We start from the raw sequence: 17,213 nt of genomic DNA, 5'->3' as shown, positions 1-17,213 counted from the left end.
TTTCTAACTTAAGATAACTTACTGTACATAATGGTTGGGGCATACTTACTGTGTGTATCTGATATTAAGATATTAAGCAGCTATCTGTAGGTCTACCTCCATATTATGTGTTTATTATAATACTTGAGTAGTTTTAGTAATTTGTACTTAATCTTAGTAGACAACATAGCAAGTTTTGCACCAGCTAATGCTTAGTTTATATATCTAGATGTTAATTAGGCCTAACTAGATTTCTGGCAGTTACAAAAGTTAGAACTAAAATTGTCTTGGAAAACATCTTTGAAAGGCATCTTGTCATGATGATAAGATACCAACAACGGGTGGTATACCACAGTGTGTGTGTGTATGTGTGTGTGTGTGTGTATATGCATGGCTGAATTGGGGCTGCTATACGTGTTGCCAGGCAACAGTGACATGAAGGTACATTGTTTTTGTCATGTGTGGGCACATACTGTACAGACTGATCACATAAAATACTTGATTTGACTCTGTTCAACCAAACTCAGCATATGGTTACAGCACCCTGAGGAGTCATGGTGTTGAGCGGTTGAGCCATCAGCGGTGTGCTTTGGCGGAATAGGACCTATTTCCTGGTGGACAGGAAATCAACTTCCTGTCTTGATTAATGAGGGAATGCTGGATCACATAAGGGCACTGAAGGGCCTCCCTCACACAGAGAAACCACATTTCACCTCCGATGTCTAACGTTATTTTTTTCTTTTTGCTATTCATCATTTCTACTCAGGGAATACTAAAAATGTTTTTCTGACTAAGGTGTCCTGGAATAGTGAAGATAAGGTTTTAATCAGTTTATGGCTGCATTTAAACTACAGTAAATACAATGCTTGTTTGTTCCCCCTTCCCCCATGAGTGTATGGGTGTATTTTGTTTGTCTAGCTTGAGGGTCAGGAGCCAGTAAAACTGGTGTTTCTCAACCTCCTGTCACCGATCAGGAGTCGTTTCAGGGGGAAGAATGTAAACAATGAACAGAGCTGGACTCCTCAGAGCCTGAGGAATGCGGCGAGTGGCGGTGTGCTCTGCAGTCACTCACTAATGGGATGTTCGACTTGTTAGAAACCAGGGATCGTCAAACACAGGGGAGTCCACAATTGGCAGGCAGCTTTGCAATGCATTTCACTGATGAAAAGTGCGAGAGGGGGCGTAGGAAGTGAGCGGGGAGGGAGGGAAAGGAGGAGAATAGAAAGGGGCGCGTTTTAAGATTTCATGTTCTCCTTCAGCCCCCACAGTTTGCAGATAAAGGTTGCGGTTGCCAAGTTGACTTGACAGAGAAAGGGAAAGTATCTGGCTGTGTTTTTGCCTGTTCTTGTGCAGAAAGCTTAGAAGCCAGAGGCATAGATACGATGATTTCAGTCCCTCCTCCACAGAACAAAAGCTGTATGCATGATATACTGGCTTAAATACCTCAGGACACTTTAGTTGCTATATTCACCCTAAAGCTGCCTAAATATGTGAAGCATGCAGTAATGAGGGAGGAACCTACACTGTGTTGAAATGAGTTAGATATACTTTCCCTCTTAAATGTAGACGACAGTCAGTGTTAGTGAACCGAATAGTGAAGACAGAGACACTGCTTTACAGTCAAGAGGAAAAAACTCTTATGTTTATTAGCCATGAATTTCACATTGTGAAAAAAATCACATGTACAAAATAATGCCATTAAAAAATAGAAATAAAATAAAACTTTTACATGACAAAAAATATGAAACCAATGCACATTGACAGTGTTTCCTGTCTGAATTTACATCGTTATGTGAAGCAGATCCGATCTGGACTGCGCTCCAATGTGAGCCAGCTGGATCCTGGATAAAACAAGGCTAGGAAGAGGGCAGGAGTAGCAATGGGAAATGCCACTCGGCAATTAGGTGCAAATTGAAGGGGCATTCATTACTCGCTGTTGCCAGGGCAACTTGTGTTCCGTGAGGAAGAAACGCTCTTATCTGATTGGTGGGGCCAGAGGTTCAGTGTTCTGTGAACGGTGGTTTGAGGTCGACATCACAGAGCCAACAAGGTCTCCATAGAAGCCCTAAAATTGCTCTTTGCTTTTGTAAGGTTGGACAATTGAACAGGAATCTTGAGGGTTTTCAAGGACTGGCGATTTGATTCATGAATCCATAAAGAAGGAAAAATTCAAAATATATTCCACCAAAATTATAGCTCTTACACTGAAACTCAATGATTCCATTAATGTTCAGTTGTAAAATGCCAATGTTCTGGTCACCTAGACAGACATATAGACAAAAACTTTGATGAGAGGTACCAAGTATTTAAGACGCAAGTATTTAAGACATTCTCTCTTTTTTTTTTTTGGTCTTCAGGAACTTGCAATGTTTTTCTTTTTTTTTTGTGCATCAGTGACACTATGGTGAAAAGCACTGCGGTGTCTGCCCTTATCAATGCACAGCTTAATGGATTCAACCCATCATCTTTCTCAACCTAATGGTGAAGAGGACTAAGAAGACTTGGGGGGTGGGTGCAGGGTGACGCCCTAAGGAGCCAGCTAAGCACATGTGACAGAATCTTCCAGCTGTCCCGAGGACAGCTGCACAGACGGTCACATTCTTTGCCGGGTCGGGGTTACTCTGTGTACTTTAATGGCGATAGCCCTGATAGTTACTGGGTCAGGGCGGCACGCCTCAGCCACTCTGCACTAATACACAACATTCCAACAGCCTCCTTATGTGTGGTTCATACATGGTTCATTGTTGTTATAGTTTGGACTGGGCCTAATAGGCTGATTTAAGGCAGCTTTGCACCCTGGTTGGAGATCAATCAGGTATTTCTTTACCCCATTCAGTCTTCTTATTTGGGCAGCGACCCTCTGGCCTAACTGCTTGCACCATGGGTAATCTGAACCATTCTTCCTCATCCATCCACACTCTGACCTCACCTAAAAACCTCACAGACAACATGGCCGGGAGATTCGGTGTACCTCCATCCCTTTAAAAAAGAACAAGTTCCTCTTGGGAAAAGACTGAACTGTGCAAAATGCAGCCCGACTGAGATCAAATAAAACACAACACCTGGCCATGCATGATATACCCCAAACAGACATTCACTTATATGAATGCAGGCAGAGAAACAATAAATAGGATTGAACATATTAACATAAACAAGGTAACCATTGTCATATAAATTAAGACTAAGGAAAGTACATTGCAGCAAGTTTTAAAAAGGAAACTCATTAATTCTCAGTTCAGGTTAAGGTGACAAGATTTCTATGTCCACAGAGAGCTTCATGCCAATTATACTGAGTTATTATGCGCGGACATGCTTTAAAAAGGCTATGACTCAGCAAGAGAGCTGTCGCTTTTATCGGAATAACAGAAGCACAGCCGGTCTTTTACAGCGTTTAGCGTACAGCTGAGTGTGTGACAAGTGTCCTTTCTGAAGCATTGAAATCCAAAGTGTGAACGCTGCCCACATGTGCAGCGGGTAAGGTAACCGGCGCTCGACAGGCGGTAATGCGTAGCTGCAAAACACCAAACATGTAAAGTCGTGACCCTGAAGCACCTCTACCCTCGCCGCACACCGGCCTCCATCCTGCTCGGCCTCAGCTGGTGCCGGTCATCAAGCTTGTGTAGTGACAGCAAACCGCCAAAGCCTTCGTAAGAGGAGACCGCCACCATGTCAGAAATCGCAATATTAGGAGCATGTCCGTCTATCTTCTTTTCTCCTTGATTTAGGTAGGGTAAGAGAATCCCTCCCAAAAAAAAAAGATACAGTGGGGGGGTCAAACAGAGGAGCTTAGTGGAGGATAGAGAGGGGAGATTTGCTCCTTCATTGTGCCATTTATGGATCAGCTGGATTCAGACAACTAGAGCTGGTCTCTGTTCCTTAGCACACTGATCATTGCATTCTCCCTCCCTCAATCTAAATAGTACATCCTTCATGCTATACATTACAGTCTCTGTGAAGAGGGTCATTTTTTCTTCCTTTTTTTATCATAGTGAAAAACATCAATACCGGTCATGATTAAATGGGAAAAATGCAGGGTGTGTGAATGGCTGATATGTTTGCGGTACTTACATGGCAGCCTGAAAAGCACAAGCTTGATATACCAAATTGTACACTAGGTTGTATCTCACACAACAAGCAGCAGTTTGTTTGGTTCGTTTGCATGAGCTTTGTCCCAGCTTCCTTCTCACAAATGAGAGATGACATCATTCTAGTTAAAGCGTCCTTTCACGAACAAGATAGTTGCACGTTTCAAATGTCCGCGTATTTGCAACATCAAAATGAATGCAGGTGCCTGTACATCATTGTTTAGTTTCTCTTTTTGGAGGAAGAAAATATGTTCTTCTTCACAGTTGGAATCCAGTGGATGATGCAAAAAAGGGAAATCTGAGGGAGAGAAAAGAGCAACTTATTAGACAAGCTAGTAAGATGTAGGTGTACACCTGAAAGCAAACAACGCTCAACAGTTTAGAGGTGACTTCTTCCCTGAAACTCATTAATTATTCCAAGTACAAAAGCAGCCTAAAAGAGAAAATAAAACACATCTGGAGAATCAAAGGTTCAGGCACAAAACATCCTCAATAGCCTCCCAAGCTAATCTATTTACAATCCCCATGGTTTTTCTTTCCCCAGAAACACAGACCCCACCATGTTGTTTCCACCTGTTCCCCTGTGCCAAAGGTATCTCCCATTAGACTAATGGATTTTGTAAACGTTATCCACTTACTCTATTTCCTCAACACAGTTTGGCCTTTGTACAGCTTTTTATCTTTCCCCCAGCCTGCTTCATTTTTCACATCTGACTGCTTTTGACTCCTGCAAGGAATTTCATTTTGACCTTTCCGTTTTTTTAAAGCTTTTACTCAATCTATACTTATCTTTACACTACAGATGTTTACAGGCTTGGCAGCCCCTCTATGTGTAATGTGAATCTAATATCCATTTTAGACACATCCTCGGCCAGCTCTTCCTCTCCCTATATGGCCCCAGTGGGGGAGGTGGGCTTTCCACTGGCTGTTGTGGCTGGAGGACATACGCATGATGAGTGAATAACCAACCCCCAAAGATCGCTTTCCAGCACATAGTCGACTCAGCCTCCGTGAAGAGCCATTAGCATTCTGGCTTGAAGAGAAATGTCTTGTTACTGACAAAGCCTCTATCTGCCTTGAGGTTGCAGTGATCATTTCTCATGAATAAATCAAAATCTAGAAAACTAACTACGCTTTGGATTCCAGTTTGAATCATTCTAGCATTACTGTGAATTATTAAATACAGTTACATAGTTACCATGAATTTATTATCCAGTCAAACCCAATCAAAAGTAGTCTGAACATTGGAGTGGAGTGCAGAGGGTAAATGGGTATTGAGCTAAACTGACACATTGCCGCCTGGTGCATGGATGAAATGTATGCATCAGCCATTTACATAGAGTTTTTGGGCTAAAGGTCGTGGAACACATTTGCAAAAGTGGAACCAGGTCAAACAGATGGAAATTTCAACCCAGATGAAGTTGATCAAGTTACTCGAGTCCAAAGTGTTTGTAGAGGCTGGTTCATTTGGAATGGCAGTTCAATTAGTCCTATTCACAGATTACCAGGCAGCTGGTAAACAGAGTCATTGATTGAAAAAAAGTGTATGCATTAATTAATTCTGCTCTATGCATCATGCACTTGTTATGCACTTGTTAGAAAAGACGTGTGACATGAAAAGGAGGATTTGTAGGCTAGTTAGAATAGCTCCCTTGGGAAAAATTAGAAAGAGAAAATGGGAGAGAGAACTTTTTTTCTCACAACTACCGTCTCCCTCTGTTGGGTGTAACATACTGTACCTCCTACCCCTTTTATCCCGAAACAGCCTTCCTCTCCATTCCCCCACATCTCTTCTTTTCACTGTGTTCAGCGAGTAGGCTGTCAGTTACCATGACAGGCAGGCACACAGAAAACAAACTCTGTATTAAATTAGTGGCAGGATTATAGACTTCACTGAACACTGTGTTGCCTTGGCTTAGAGATAGTTAAAGCCCTCACTCTAGTCTCTCCCTTTCAGAGATGAGTCACGGAAGAGAAAGGGAATTATAAGTCAAAAAGTATTTCATCCTGGAGAGTGGAGGAGCATCAGAGTATCGCAGCGGTGAAGCTGCTCTGAGCTGCTCCCCGGCATTCTCAAATGGGAGACTGTACTGTGCTGGACAGCTGGGCAGTCGTTCTTCTTCTCTACCTCTCGCTCTCTCTCTCTCTCTCTCTCTTAGAGCAGGCAGCCGTTTCAACAAACACAGATAACTGAAGAGGACTGCCTATATTGGTATGTGTGTGGGGGCGTGGGTTTAGGGTTAGTGTGCGTGTGTGTTTGTGCTGTGATGTGAGTCTCAAAGAGAGCAGGATTGTGACCCTACAGCCTGCAGTGTGCAGAATGATCATGTTTGCCGACTGACTACCCATGCTCCACATACGTCTGGCCTGTTTATCATCAGAGAAGGAGAGCAGGGTTAGAATGAGGCCAAGGAGATGAAGGTGGGGGAGACTGCACAGTCTAACAGTATATTTTCACTTCCAGGGCAGGCACCACTACTATCAAGGATGATATGTGTGTGCGTGGGGGGAGTCGGGGGAGGGTGGATGCTCTATGGCCCTACAACTCTTGCTCCTTACTTCTCCCACTGTCATCTCTTCCCAGTCACCCCAGATTGTAACTGATGATCAGTGGTCTCCCACACTGCATGGGTTGCTGGCTGCCTCCCTCTTACCCAGCGCAAGACCATAACCCTCATCAAAGGGAGGCGATTGAGAGTGGATTAGCCTCACCGGGATGTTGTAGCCTGCTGGTGTGTGGCTTGTCTAATTGGCCAACTCCTTTCCCTGTTAGAAAGATTTCCCCCACAGGAACAATAAACATATTCTATTCTGTTTCAATTACCCTCTCTGTCTTTCGGCCCAACCCCACAGCCTCATAACTCACTTAACCAACACACACAATCCCCTATCAACTCCCCTCCCACCCACCCCCCACCCACCCACCCCTACCCCCCCGCCCTCCACCAGATCTTTGTCCTCTCTTCCCCTGAGAAAACCCATGCCATGTTGTCAGTATCAGCCAGACATAACAAATTCTGCTCCCCTATGTATATAAATATATATCACTCTGAGAACCAGACATCCAGAGAGAGCCAACAAACACATATACAAATATATATATAATAATATACAATAAAATAAATAAATAAATAAATATATAAATAAATAAACACATCAATAATATATAGATGGATTGATGGATAGATGATAGATGGATAGATAGATAGATGGATAGATAGATAGATAGATAGATAGATAGATAGATAGATAGATAGATAGATAGATAGATAGATAGATAGACTACTCTATCAATATTGAGCATGATTCAATAAGGATCTTTGTCTTAGTAAACAGTGCAATGAGTGTAGCAGAAAAAATATGGGACTTTTCCATCAGTTTCTATTTCTGATTGTTATACTAAAATGATGTATTTCACCAATTAGCTGGGCATACAATTAAATTACTCTCTTCTAAGAATCCTTTCCTTCCTAAGTGCTTTGTCTAACTGTAAAATTCATATATTATACATTCCTTTTATCCCCCAGAGACAGGGAAACAGACATGAGAGGGTAGCAGAGCAGATTCGCCTTACCTCATGGAAAGGGGTGGACGGAGGGCGTGGGGCTCAGGCAGGGAGATGTTTCCAGGTGCTGACGAAAGCGGTGGGAATGAGGGAGTATGGCACAGTGGTGATGCTGTTCCAAGCATCCAGTGTGGGGTCATAGCAGTCCAGAGTCTTACACCGCTGCGTGCCAAAGTAACCACCCACCACATACAGTTTGTTCCCCGACGCCACAGCCTGGCAGCTCATGCGCTTGGCCGTGACATCGCCCACTTTAGTCCACTGGTAGCTCTCACTGCTAAACTTATAAGCTGAGCACGCCGAGAACTCGGTATCGCCGCCCATAACGAAGATCTGGTTTCCCAGCACGGCAGCAGCTGTGTAGCGCCAGGGCTGTGGGCAGGATGCAGGCACAGTCCATCGGTTTTCCTGTGGGTCATAGCACTGCACCTTCGGCAGCTTGTCATGGGTGACGCTGGTTCCTCCAAAGGCAAAGAGCTTGAGCTTGACACTGACCACGGCTGCATTACTCACACCCTCTCTCAGAGGAGCCACCATGGTCCACTTGTTGGCCACTGGGTCAAACTGCTCCACCTGTTTGAGGGACACGGAGGGAGAGGCTGGGAGGCAGCCAGTTGCTGCTGTGTGACCTCCTACCACGTACAGGCAGTGTTTCAGCTCAGCAGAGCCATGACCAAACCTGGCAATGAGCATGGGTGCTGCCTTGGACCATTCCTCATGGATGGTGTCGTAGACCCATACATCTTTGGACACACCATTCTCTGAGCCTCTCCCACCTGTGATGTAGACCTTACAGCCGATGGCGCAGGCGCTGAACTCCTTCCTGGGGCTGGGGATGTCCGCCTTGGGGATGATCTCTTTGGCCTTCTGGTCCACCAGGTACAGCTTGTCACACATGAAGGTCTGCCCTCCCAGCAGAAAGAGGGCATGGCTGGTTTTTCTTGGTCGAGCACAGGGGCTGTTAACCACACCGTCATTCTGCAAGATCTTCAGCTTGCAGCGGATGGCCTCATCGACCAGCTCCTTGCTCTTGGCCTGGGCATTGATTAGCTCTTCTGTGGAGACATTCTCCATGAGGAATATGGCGGGCAGCAGGGCCAGCCGGACCGTTCTCAGCAGCTCTGGCAGGTGGCAGTGCCTCCTTTCCAGGTCGTAGTTGACCCAGTTGAGGGCAGCTTCATAAACCAGTCTCTCATCTTCTGTCTCCAGCTCCTCATGGGACAGAAGCTGCACCACCATGTCTTTGGGCAGTTGGAGGAAGTCCTCTGTCTTGCAAATAGCAGGAAAGTTGCTGAGGCACATGCCCCAGGAGAGCTCTGACAGCTTGGTACACTGGTGAGCATCAGACAGCAACAGCATGCCAAGGCAGTTAGATGGGTGGAGGTTCCTCTCTAGAAATTCAGCGCAGGCATCCCGGATGTCCTGGAACTCCAGCATGTCCCCAGCCTCCAGTAGCGACTCTGCATTCTCCTCATTGATGACCACACGTGAAGAGTACGCATAATCCAGCAGTAGCTCTAAGACCTCTGGGTGGATGGAGTCGCGGAAGTCAACCTCGCTGGCCTGGCTCTCCCTGAGGCCACCACTGAACATGGCCTCAAAGTAGCGGCTGCAGGCAGCCAGCACAGCACGATGGCAGGGGAAGGAACGGCTACCAGCATGAAGCAGGACATCTGTGAAAAGTCTTTGTTGCCGCAGCGAGTTGAGGTGCATGAGGACACTGTCGGCATAAGAGGACTTGTGGAAAAGGTAGATGTTCATAGAGCCAGTGCTGGCACGTGATTTCCGGTTCTCATGGACGCACACGGACATTTTCATTGAATCCTGAAAAAGAACAGACAAGGAAAATCTCTCTTAGCTATATTCCATATTATAAAAATAATATCAGTTTGACAGAGTTCTACAATGTTTTTGCTGACCATGCTTTCTTACTCCTGAGAAATTTTGCAGCTTTGAAAGGAAATTACGATAGGATTTACAGTGTGGGATGTTTTGTATTCTACTACTGGTTACTCAAGATTTCAAGAATATCAACAAATCATTGAGTAATTTTTGTAGTGAAGGAGAACAAAGACCATCTTCCCCTCATAAAGGATTTCTGATCACTTAGACATTCAACTAAGACCAATGAAGAGAAGTAAAAAAAGGCAGTTAAGTATACAATTTCTTTAATTTGATTATTTTAATTTTTCCACTTTTTTACAAAATGAACAGAATTTAAAAGTAAACTCATTAAATTTGGTCAGTCACCAGACTCTTGGTGTATAATATGTTTACTGTTATACTGAATGTGCTGCTATTAGATAAATTTACATTTATAGGAACAGTAATAAAACTGGAATACTGCTGCATCTCAATGGTACAGTCTCAAGGTAAATAATCAACCTTAAAGGTTTTTGAGGACTTCTTTAAAACTAAAACACTAGTTAGACCTGCTGAGAGGGCAGTCTGAAAAGGCTTCACAATATGATCTAAGAAACAATCCCATTTACCCCCTCAAGGTCAACTCTAACACTTTCTGCAATCAATAATGGTATACCTAGCCAGTTAGACAAGAAAAAAGGATTCACATCCAGTTGGACCAGGTCTGCCAGTTGAAGAACAATTTGAAATTCTCTTTAAAACAGTTTTGAGAAGAGCTGAGAGACTTGCATCACATTAATGAGGGTTTTTTTTGTTAAGAGGATGGAAGCTTTCAAGAATAATATGATGAGAGAGCTTGCTGCTGTCAAGAGAGAGCTTAAGCAGAGAGATGAGACCATTAGCGTAATAAGCGTATTAAAAGAGCGTATCTTCCATCTTAATACAACCTCCTTCTACACTCACTGAAGATCCCTATTCCTCCAGCCTCTTCTCACCACTAACGCTGTCGATCCTTCAAGCCCTCTTTCTGCCACTGATAAGCCTTGTCTTTCTTCTCCCTGTGCACAGCTCTCCACAACGATATTCATATTCATATGATGAATGATGTGCATTTGTTCAGAGAGGGCATTGAACTCCTTCCCAAGAGGTACAGAGATATTTAGAGAGGGAGTCAAAACAACATGAGACTGGAAGCTGTGAAGGTCAAGAAGATAACAATTGTATTCTCGCAGACAGCAGGAGGCTTTTCTACTTCCAACTCTTGAGAGGAACTGATCCCCCTCTTTTAGAGATGCCACAACTTACAAGTCAGGGTCTCTCTGCAGACCTCTCCAACAAAAGAGAGAAGAAAGAGAGATCAGGGCCCTTTTTAAACCCCTGAGAAATGCACAGAATGTACTCCATTCTCCCTCCAGAGAGCCACAGCTCCCCTCTTCCTTTTCTTGAGAGATGCATTCTCCTCCCACATTCCTCCAGCCATTTCCTAGAGATGTCAGGTGCCTGTTGCACTCTATGTCCAGAGATACCAAGTGCCTCCCTGACCTACATCCAGAGCTGTCAGCTTCCTCGACCAAATTTACAGACTTCCCTTATCCCTCCTATTTAGAGTCTCAAAGATCCCAGGTGCCAACTATGATTCCTGCCAAAAACCAGGCAGCACAGCCCATTCAAAGAGGACAACTCCCATTACTTCAACACACTATTTTCTCCCCATTTCCCCTTTTTGTGGCCCAACATCCATTGCATCACAGACATGAATCAATTGCATCAGCTGCTCCAAAAGATCCTCACAATGCTCTCTCCGGGTAAAGGATTAGACCATCAAACTGTGCCCTGGTAGATTTATTGCAAGATCAAGTGCAAGTCCAATGAGGCCCCTGAAGGTGGGTGGCAGAGTAACACAAACCTTTGGATCAAGAGCTCAATAATAACCCTGATCATTTAGGTGTAGGTCTAATGTAAAATTTGGTCTTCTTTATTTTACGTGTAAGCAAGTCTTTTATTTTTATTATGATTTAATTTATTCTCATTTTAACTTCCAGTGTATCTGGAAATCAAGCCACTTCCTGTACTGTTTCTACTCTCAAAAGTCCAGACTCCCAGGCTCGTTGTTTTTGCGTGGCTGTTATTCATGGGAATGACATAAACTGTAGCCGTGTAGGAACATAATGTATTTAAACTACTTGCCATGCATTCCAGCCTAAGCCTCCACCAGTAGAGCCGAAGCTGTGGAGCTGAAAGTAGCCGGGTGACAGAGATAGCAGAAGGGGGAGATAACCTATTGATTCTTATGTGAGCTGCATAGATGAGAAAATATTTGTGTGACCACTGTTTCAAAAGACTTGCATCCATTTCATGTAAAGAGGTATGTCCTGTTAGCCTATTTCATTGCCTAAATTTCATGTTTTCATTCTATTTTCATTTCCCTAAAACAAAAAAAAGCAAAAGAATGAACATATTCAAATCATTTGGTTGGGGAAAAAAAGTTATTAAACAGTTTGTGAAACATTTTAATTGTGACTAAAACTATGTCTTATTGAGGAGTCTCCTGCAGTTATCCTACATTCTCTGGTGAATATACAGCTTTTAAATACAATTTATCAAACAATTAGCAATTAGCATATCGTTACTTGTTACTCTCATTACTAAATCAAATTCACCTGTAGCCTAATTGCATGTGATATTTAATGGCCAGATGAAACACATATAACTTCTCACCACAAGTGTAGTCTAGCTGATACGTAGGCATACACCATGCTCATTAGGTGGCTGCTGCACCCAACACAACTTGGCTGCTCACAGAGAGCCATGAGGTTACGCTACGCATTGTAATCAATGAAAGCTGCTCTACTGAGCCTGTTTCATGCATATAGTCACACAGCAGTGCTGCTGTTCAGAGCGCGACAATTGTTTTTTTGCGCAGCTGGCCTATTTTCACGCGTGACAGCGCAGCCCTATATACAAGAATCAATTACTAAACATGTATCTGTGTTTTCAGTTTGCAGTAGGCCTACACATGAGTGAATTTACAACGCATTTCTAGATAGAGTAGTTAGTTGAATATTGTGGGGGAGGAAGCTGCCCTCCTGTCAGATGGTGCCAGAAAAAATTATGAGGTGGGCATCGAGCTATAGAGTAGAGTTTAGAGTAGAGTTTTTATTTATCTTGTTTATTGTGCAGTTAAAGCAGCTGTTTGACCGACATTTCTATGACTTGAATGGTCATCTGACTGAAAAAAACAGCTTGATTAAAGTCTCTATGAACTGAACTCCTATTACTTTTACTACCTGGAAAACACAGTATCTTTAATGGTGACCTCATGCTGCACTAGTAGGTGTAAATATCAATTTCTAACCAATAAAACCATCAGATTTTTTTAACGGTCCCAACCCTCCGCACCTCTCCCATCCAATAAAATAAAACTGCCTTTCTCTCCCTGACTCATATTCCATTGGACCATTTAGACTTTTGAATGATCCTTCCCTGAATTATGTCCCACCCCAACATCGTTTCAACAGGAAATGCATCAAATCAAGGAAGTAAAGATGCCATTTCATTCTGTCCCTTAGTTTACCTCCCAGTACCTATATATTGTGTACTGAGCTCTCCCGTTCTGTTCACTACATTATTGACCAGTAATAAACTGGCATTATGAACTATCTAGGTTCTACACCAATGCTTCTCACCTTGAGAAAGCCATGGCTGCTGTGTTATTTGTTCAAAGGCACATCAGGTAACAAGGACAACAAATAAAGCCTAGGTCACACTAGACAATTTTAACACCAATTCTGGAGCATCAAAAAATGTTGTTGGGCCAAAGGTACAGAGTCGACAATCTTGAACCCGTTCACACTACAGGATAATATGTGCCAACCGCCAAGCTGGACTGCCCCCCCTCTCCAAGTCATATTAATTATTAAAACAATAATAATATTGATATTATTTATCACTACTTGATGAAATAAAAAATCTAACTGGAACCTCAGTCCAGCAGGAGTAATTCCAGCGGACGGTGGCAGCTAGTGGAGGCTAACACAGTCTGCTCTCTCACCTGCGCAATGTTAAAACAGCATACCATACATGTTTCACCTAGTAGACATGCCGTACTTATATTGCACCTCGGGTATTCTAATTGGAAAAGTGCAACTGACTTGACTTGCATAAGTGGTGTTAATAAATTAGACGGTAAACTGGAGAAATCTGCACGCTAAGTTTTTGCATACGGTAGTAATTAGCCTTCCCTTATTTGAAGCACATTCTCCCTCACCATTTGGGTCAAAGCCAAAATCTACCCAAGACAGAACCTGATCTATTACAACTGATCATCGATTCAGACTTCCAGCAATTAAACAATCGATCAAACTATTCTCCTGATTTGAAGCAGAGCAGCCCATTGGCTGCTCCGCTCCAATTAGTCCAGAGGTATTTTGCTAGTTTGCTGATGCACAAAGAACCTCAGTGGAGGACGGCACAGCAGAAACATTGAGAGCAAATCAACAATTATGATTATTTCAAATGATGTGGTAGCGTTTGGCTTGCAGTTATGTTTACCCTCCAAAATGAGAAAACGAACAAGCACTGCTATGTCAGTAATAGCAGTAATCCTAAAACGATGGAAATGTAGTTGTTGCAGCTCTCTGAACAATCTATTCTTTCTGTATATCAACCTCCAAAACAAAACAATTTCCTCTCTGATTTCAAGCTTTTATCTCATCTTGATAATGGATTGATAATTGTTCTCGGAGATACCGATACTTTTGTCTGTTGTCCAAATAATATACTGAGTCAAGAATTTCAAATTTAAATAAATTCTTTAATCTTACACAATTCATAAAAAGACAAGCTCATCAACTCAAACACTTGATCTTGTCATAATTTTTGGCTTAACTGTCTCTAATCATCTTCCTATGGTTTGTACATTCCTGGTTTCTGTCCTAAGATCTCATTAAAATACATACTGTCTGATACAATTAATTCTATCACTGGAAGTAAATTTAAAAATGTTTTTAATTAGCTTTGTTTCACATCTATTATAGAATGTCTACTTAAGAATCTAACTGAGAACATCAATGGCTTATCTAAATTAAGTTTTGAATTTTAGAATAAAAAGAAACAAACTGGCAAAACTTTTTCCATGGTTGAATGAGTTCACCCATGCAATTAAGAGCAAATGCTGGAAAGCTGAACAAAAACGGAAGAGCGGTAAACCTGATATTTTTCCACTTAGATATGAGGGAATAATGCCTGGATTACCAACATGCCCTGGGGCCCCAAACGTCCTGCGTTCATGTGTTGATACACATTTGTAATATAAATGTAAATTTGCCTTCTCATACATATTTGCATACTATCTCACCTATCCTCAAGAGTTGTTCATTGAGAACTTTGTATTATCATTTGCCTAGCCATCTGACTGGGTGGTCTCAGAGTTATATAAAATGATGGGGGTTTTTTTAGATATGGATGCTGGTGAATGTTCCGTTCTAGTTCTACTTGACCTTAGCACTGCCTCGATGACTACTCTGTTCACTGTCTATGTGGTCTGATAATAACTTGTTGCTCACAGTATGCAATATGTGGTTCATTTGCTTCTTGGGATTCCAGTATTGTTTTGAATTTTGCTGAGAGATGAACTAGAGTATCCACTGTCCTTTTGCCTTGAAAACTGATGGAGTGCTTAGAGCTCGCTGTATTGAGTGGAACTTTATAGTTTTAAGTTTATAGTGTTGTTATTCATAACTGTAGTACCATGACATAGTCTTATTGAGTTATTTGTTACAATGCTTGTTTTTTACAGCACATTGTACTTTTGTTGAGTGAAGTGATTTATTATCTTTATCATTATTATTATTATTAGTAGTAGTAGTAGTAGCAACAGTAGTAATAGTAGTCATAGTACTAGTAGTAGCCTAGTAGATAGTAGTAGTAAACATACACATATAATAAATTAAAAAGTCTCTGATTTCAGCAGAATATGAACCAAATTCTGGCCAATACTCTGTGCTCATAGGAGGTGAACTTGTTCCTCGGTCTCCGTTTGATTTCTCAGGCTGTCTGCTACAGTAAATATCAGCACAAAGTGCCCCGAGAGTAACACGCGGATGCCTTCAGTGTCGGAGGGGCTGGGTGGCTGTGAGAGTTATCATTCTCGAGATCCACTCACAGAAAACAGATGCAGGGGCGCAGACACATATACATGCCACGCTCATAAAACACACATGAAAAGGCACACGCGGCCTCTGGACTGCGTCTGACGACTGGCTGCTTGGAATCTGTTTAAAATCATTGCCAGGTGTTCACAGTTGACCATGGATACAGGAAGAGAGATGGGAGGGAGAGACTTTCAAAAGTAAACACCGAGCTATATGGGCCAGTCATACACATCTGCTACTAGGAAACAGAGAGAAGACTCCAGACAACAGCAACATAGATGTCCAGTCTGTTCTGTTGCCATCTGCACTGTCTTCAAATTGTATCAATCTTAATTGTAATGTAACAGATTCACGCTCACAGTCCCAAGCCAGCTGTCAACATCTCTACGGGCGAGGTTAATTGTGTTCCAAACGAAAGCCCTGCCACTAAGGATTTGTTGTTTATCAAATTAGCAACATTAATGACACATCAGCAAGGATGTAAGCAAGGACCCGGCACACCTGATGCCCCCTTTAATCCATTTAAACCCCGGTGCATTTGCTGATGTGCAAGCAGAAGACACGTTACAAATGCACCGTGAAAGGACAGGCATGCCTTTTCAAACAGGAATGTGCTGGTTACATGTGAATGACCAGATCAACATGATGATGAGATAATTACTGAATATCGATAGAAATCTTTCTTAGCTACTAGCCTGCATGTGTTTTCTAAATGAGACAATATTTGTGAATAGACTAGTGCTCTTTCTCTGCTATAGCCCGGAGTTTACTGTAATCAGGCACAAGAAAATGATCCAATAGGTTGTTAGTAGTGCTATATATTAATAATGACATAATACTAATGTGATATTGTCGATTCCATGTGTCCATACCTCTTTGGGTGAAAGTAGGAGTTCAGTTCTGCCCGCTTTATCCCTCGAACATGCCACTTCTGAAAGAGCCACGATGCAAGCCTTGCGCTCGGGAGTGCAACTCCTTGGTTATGTCCGAAATGCTGGTGGATACTCAGTCAGGATTAACGCTCTTTTCTTCGGATAACGGCCTTTACACTGGGGTTTCTACAAATGCTGGATGAGATAATTCACGGCTCCGCACGGACGGTTGGCCGAGATGTAGAGAAATGTCCCTCCCGCGGCGCTGCTCCTCTCTGCCGGCCCCTTCCTGCGCTCCCCGTCTTCCCTCGGTCAAATCAATGGGTGTGTTTACAGTGAGAAGGGGGAGGACCGTCGCCTCGTGTAGGGTATGTGAAGTGGGAGGGGTATGCAGTGTGGTCTGGAGGCAATAGTTGGTCCGCTAAAGCAAGGGTTCTCAAACTGGCAAAGACCCCCAAGTAGATAGACCACGGCCCCCCCCCCCCCCCCCCCCCGCTTGATGACATTTTGTCCCCCCCCCCCCCCCCCCCCCCCCCTCCCGCCACCTGACAATATTTAGTTTTGAGTTGCACCAGTTGGAGAGATAACAGTAGGAACTTAATATCAGAGTAGTCTTTCTTACATGTTTTCTCATTGTGCGAATTAGTCAAAACTATTCATCACTTTTGGGACCCTCTCTCTGGGACCCCTGGGAGTC

General features: G+C 43.0%; 1 protein-coding gene across 2 annotated transcripts; it reads right to left on the bottom strand.

The window, feature by feature from the left end:
* Positions 1-1,632: 1,632 nt before the first annotated feature.
* Positions 1,633-16,763, bottom strand: enc1 (ectodermal-neural cortex 1). 2 transcript variants are annotated; one of them, XR_011695714.1, is made up of 4 exons: positions 16,517-16,763; positions 7,639-9,453; positions 5,804-5,882; positions 1,633-4,362 (listed from the first exon to the last, which is right to left on the bottom strand). XR_011695714.1 is itself a non-coding variant. In XM_071528142.1 (3 exons), the coding sequence occupies exon 2, from the start codon at positions 9,445-9,447 to the stop codon at positions 7,672-7,674; it is 1,776 nt and encodes a 591-aa protein (XP_071384243.1). In that variant the 5' UTR covers positions 9,448-9,453; positions 16,517-16,763; the 3' UTR covers positions 1,633-4,362; positions 7,639-7,671. The 2 variants fall into 2 exon arrangements, 1 of the variants encoding a protein (XP_071384243.1); XM_071528142.1 differs by lacking the exon at positions 5,804-5,882.
* Positions 16,764-17,213: the final 450 nt, after the last annotated feature.

Source organism: Centroberyx affinis, unplaced genomic scaffold, assembly GCF_046629955.1.
Source record: "Centroberyx affinis isolate AG114_WGS23_722 - 3 ecotype Tasmania unplaced genomic scaffold, CSIRO-AGI_Caff_v1 ptg001621l_1, whole genome shotgun sequence".
In the NCBI taxonomy this organism is placed as follows: Eukaryota; Metazoa; Chordata; class Actinopteri; order Beryciformes; family Berycidae; genus Centroberyx; species Centroberyx affinis.
This window is presented reverse-complemented; position numbering and strand designations above follow the sequence as displayed.

Excerpts from the sequence above, each read along its gene's own strand:
- enc1 (XM_071528142.1), bottom strand. The coding sequence starts at position 9,447 with ATGAAAATGTCCGTGTGCGTCCATGAGAACCGGAAATCACGTGCCAGC.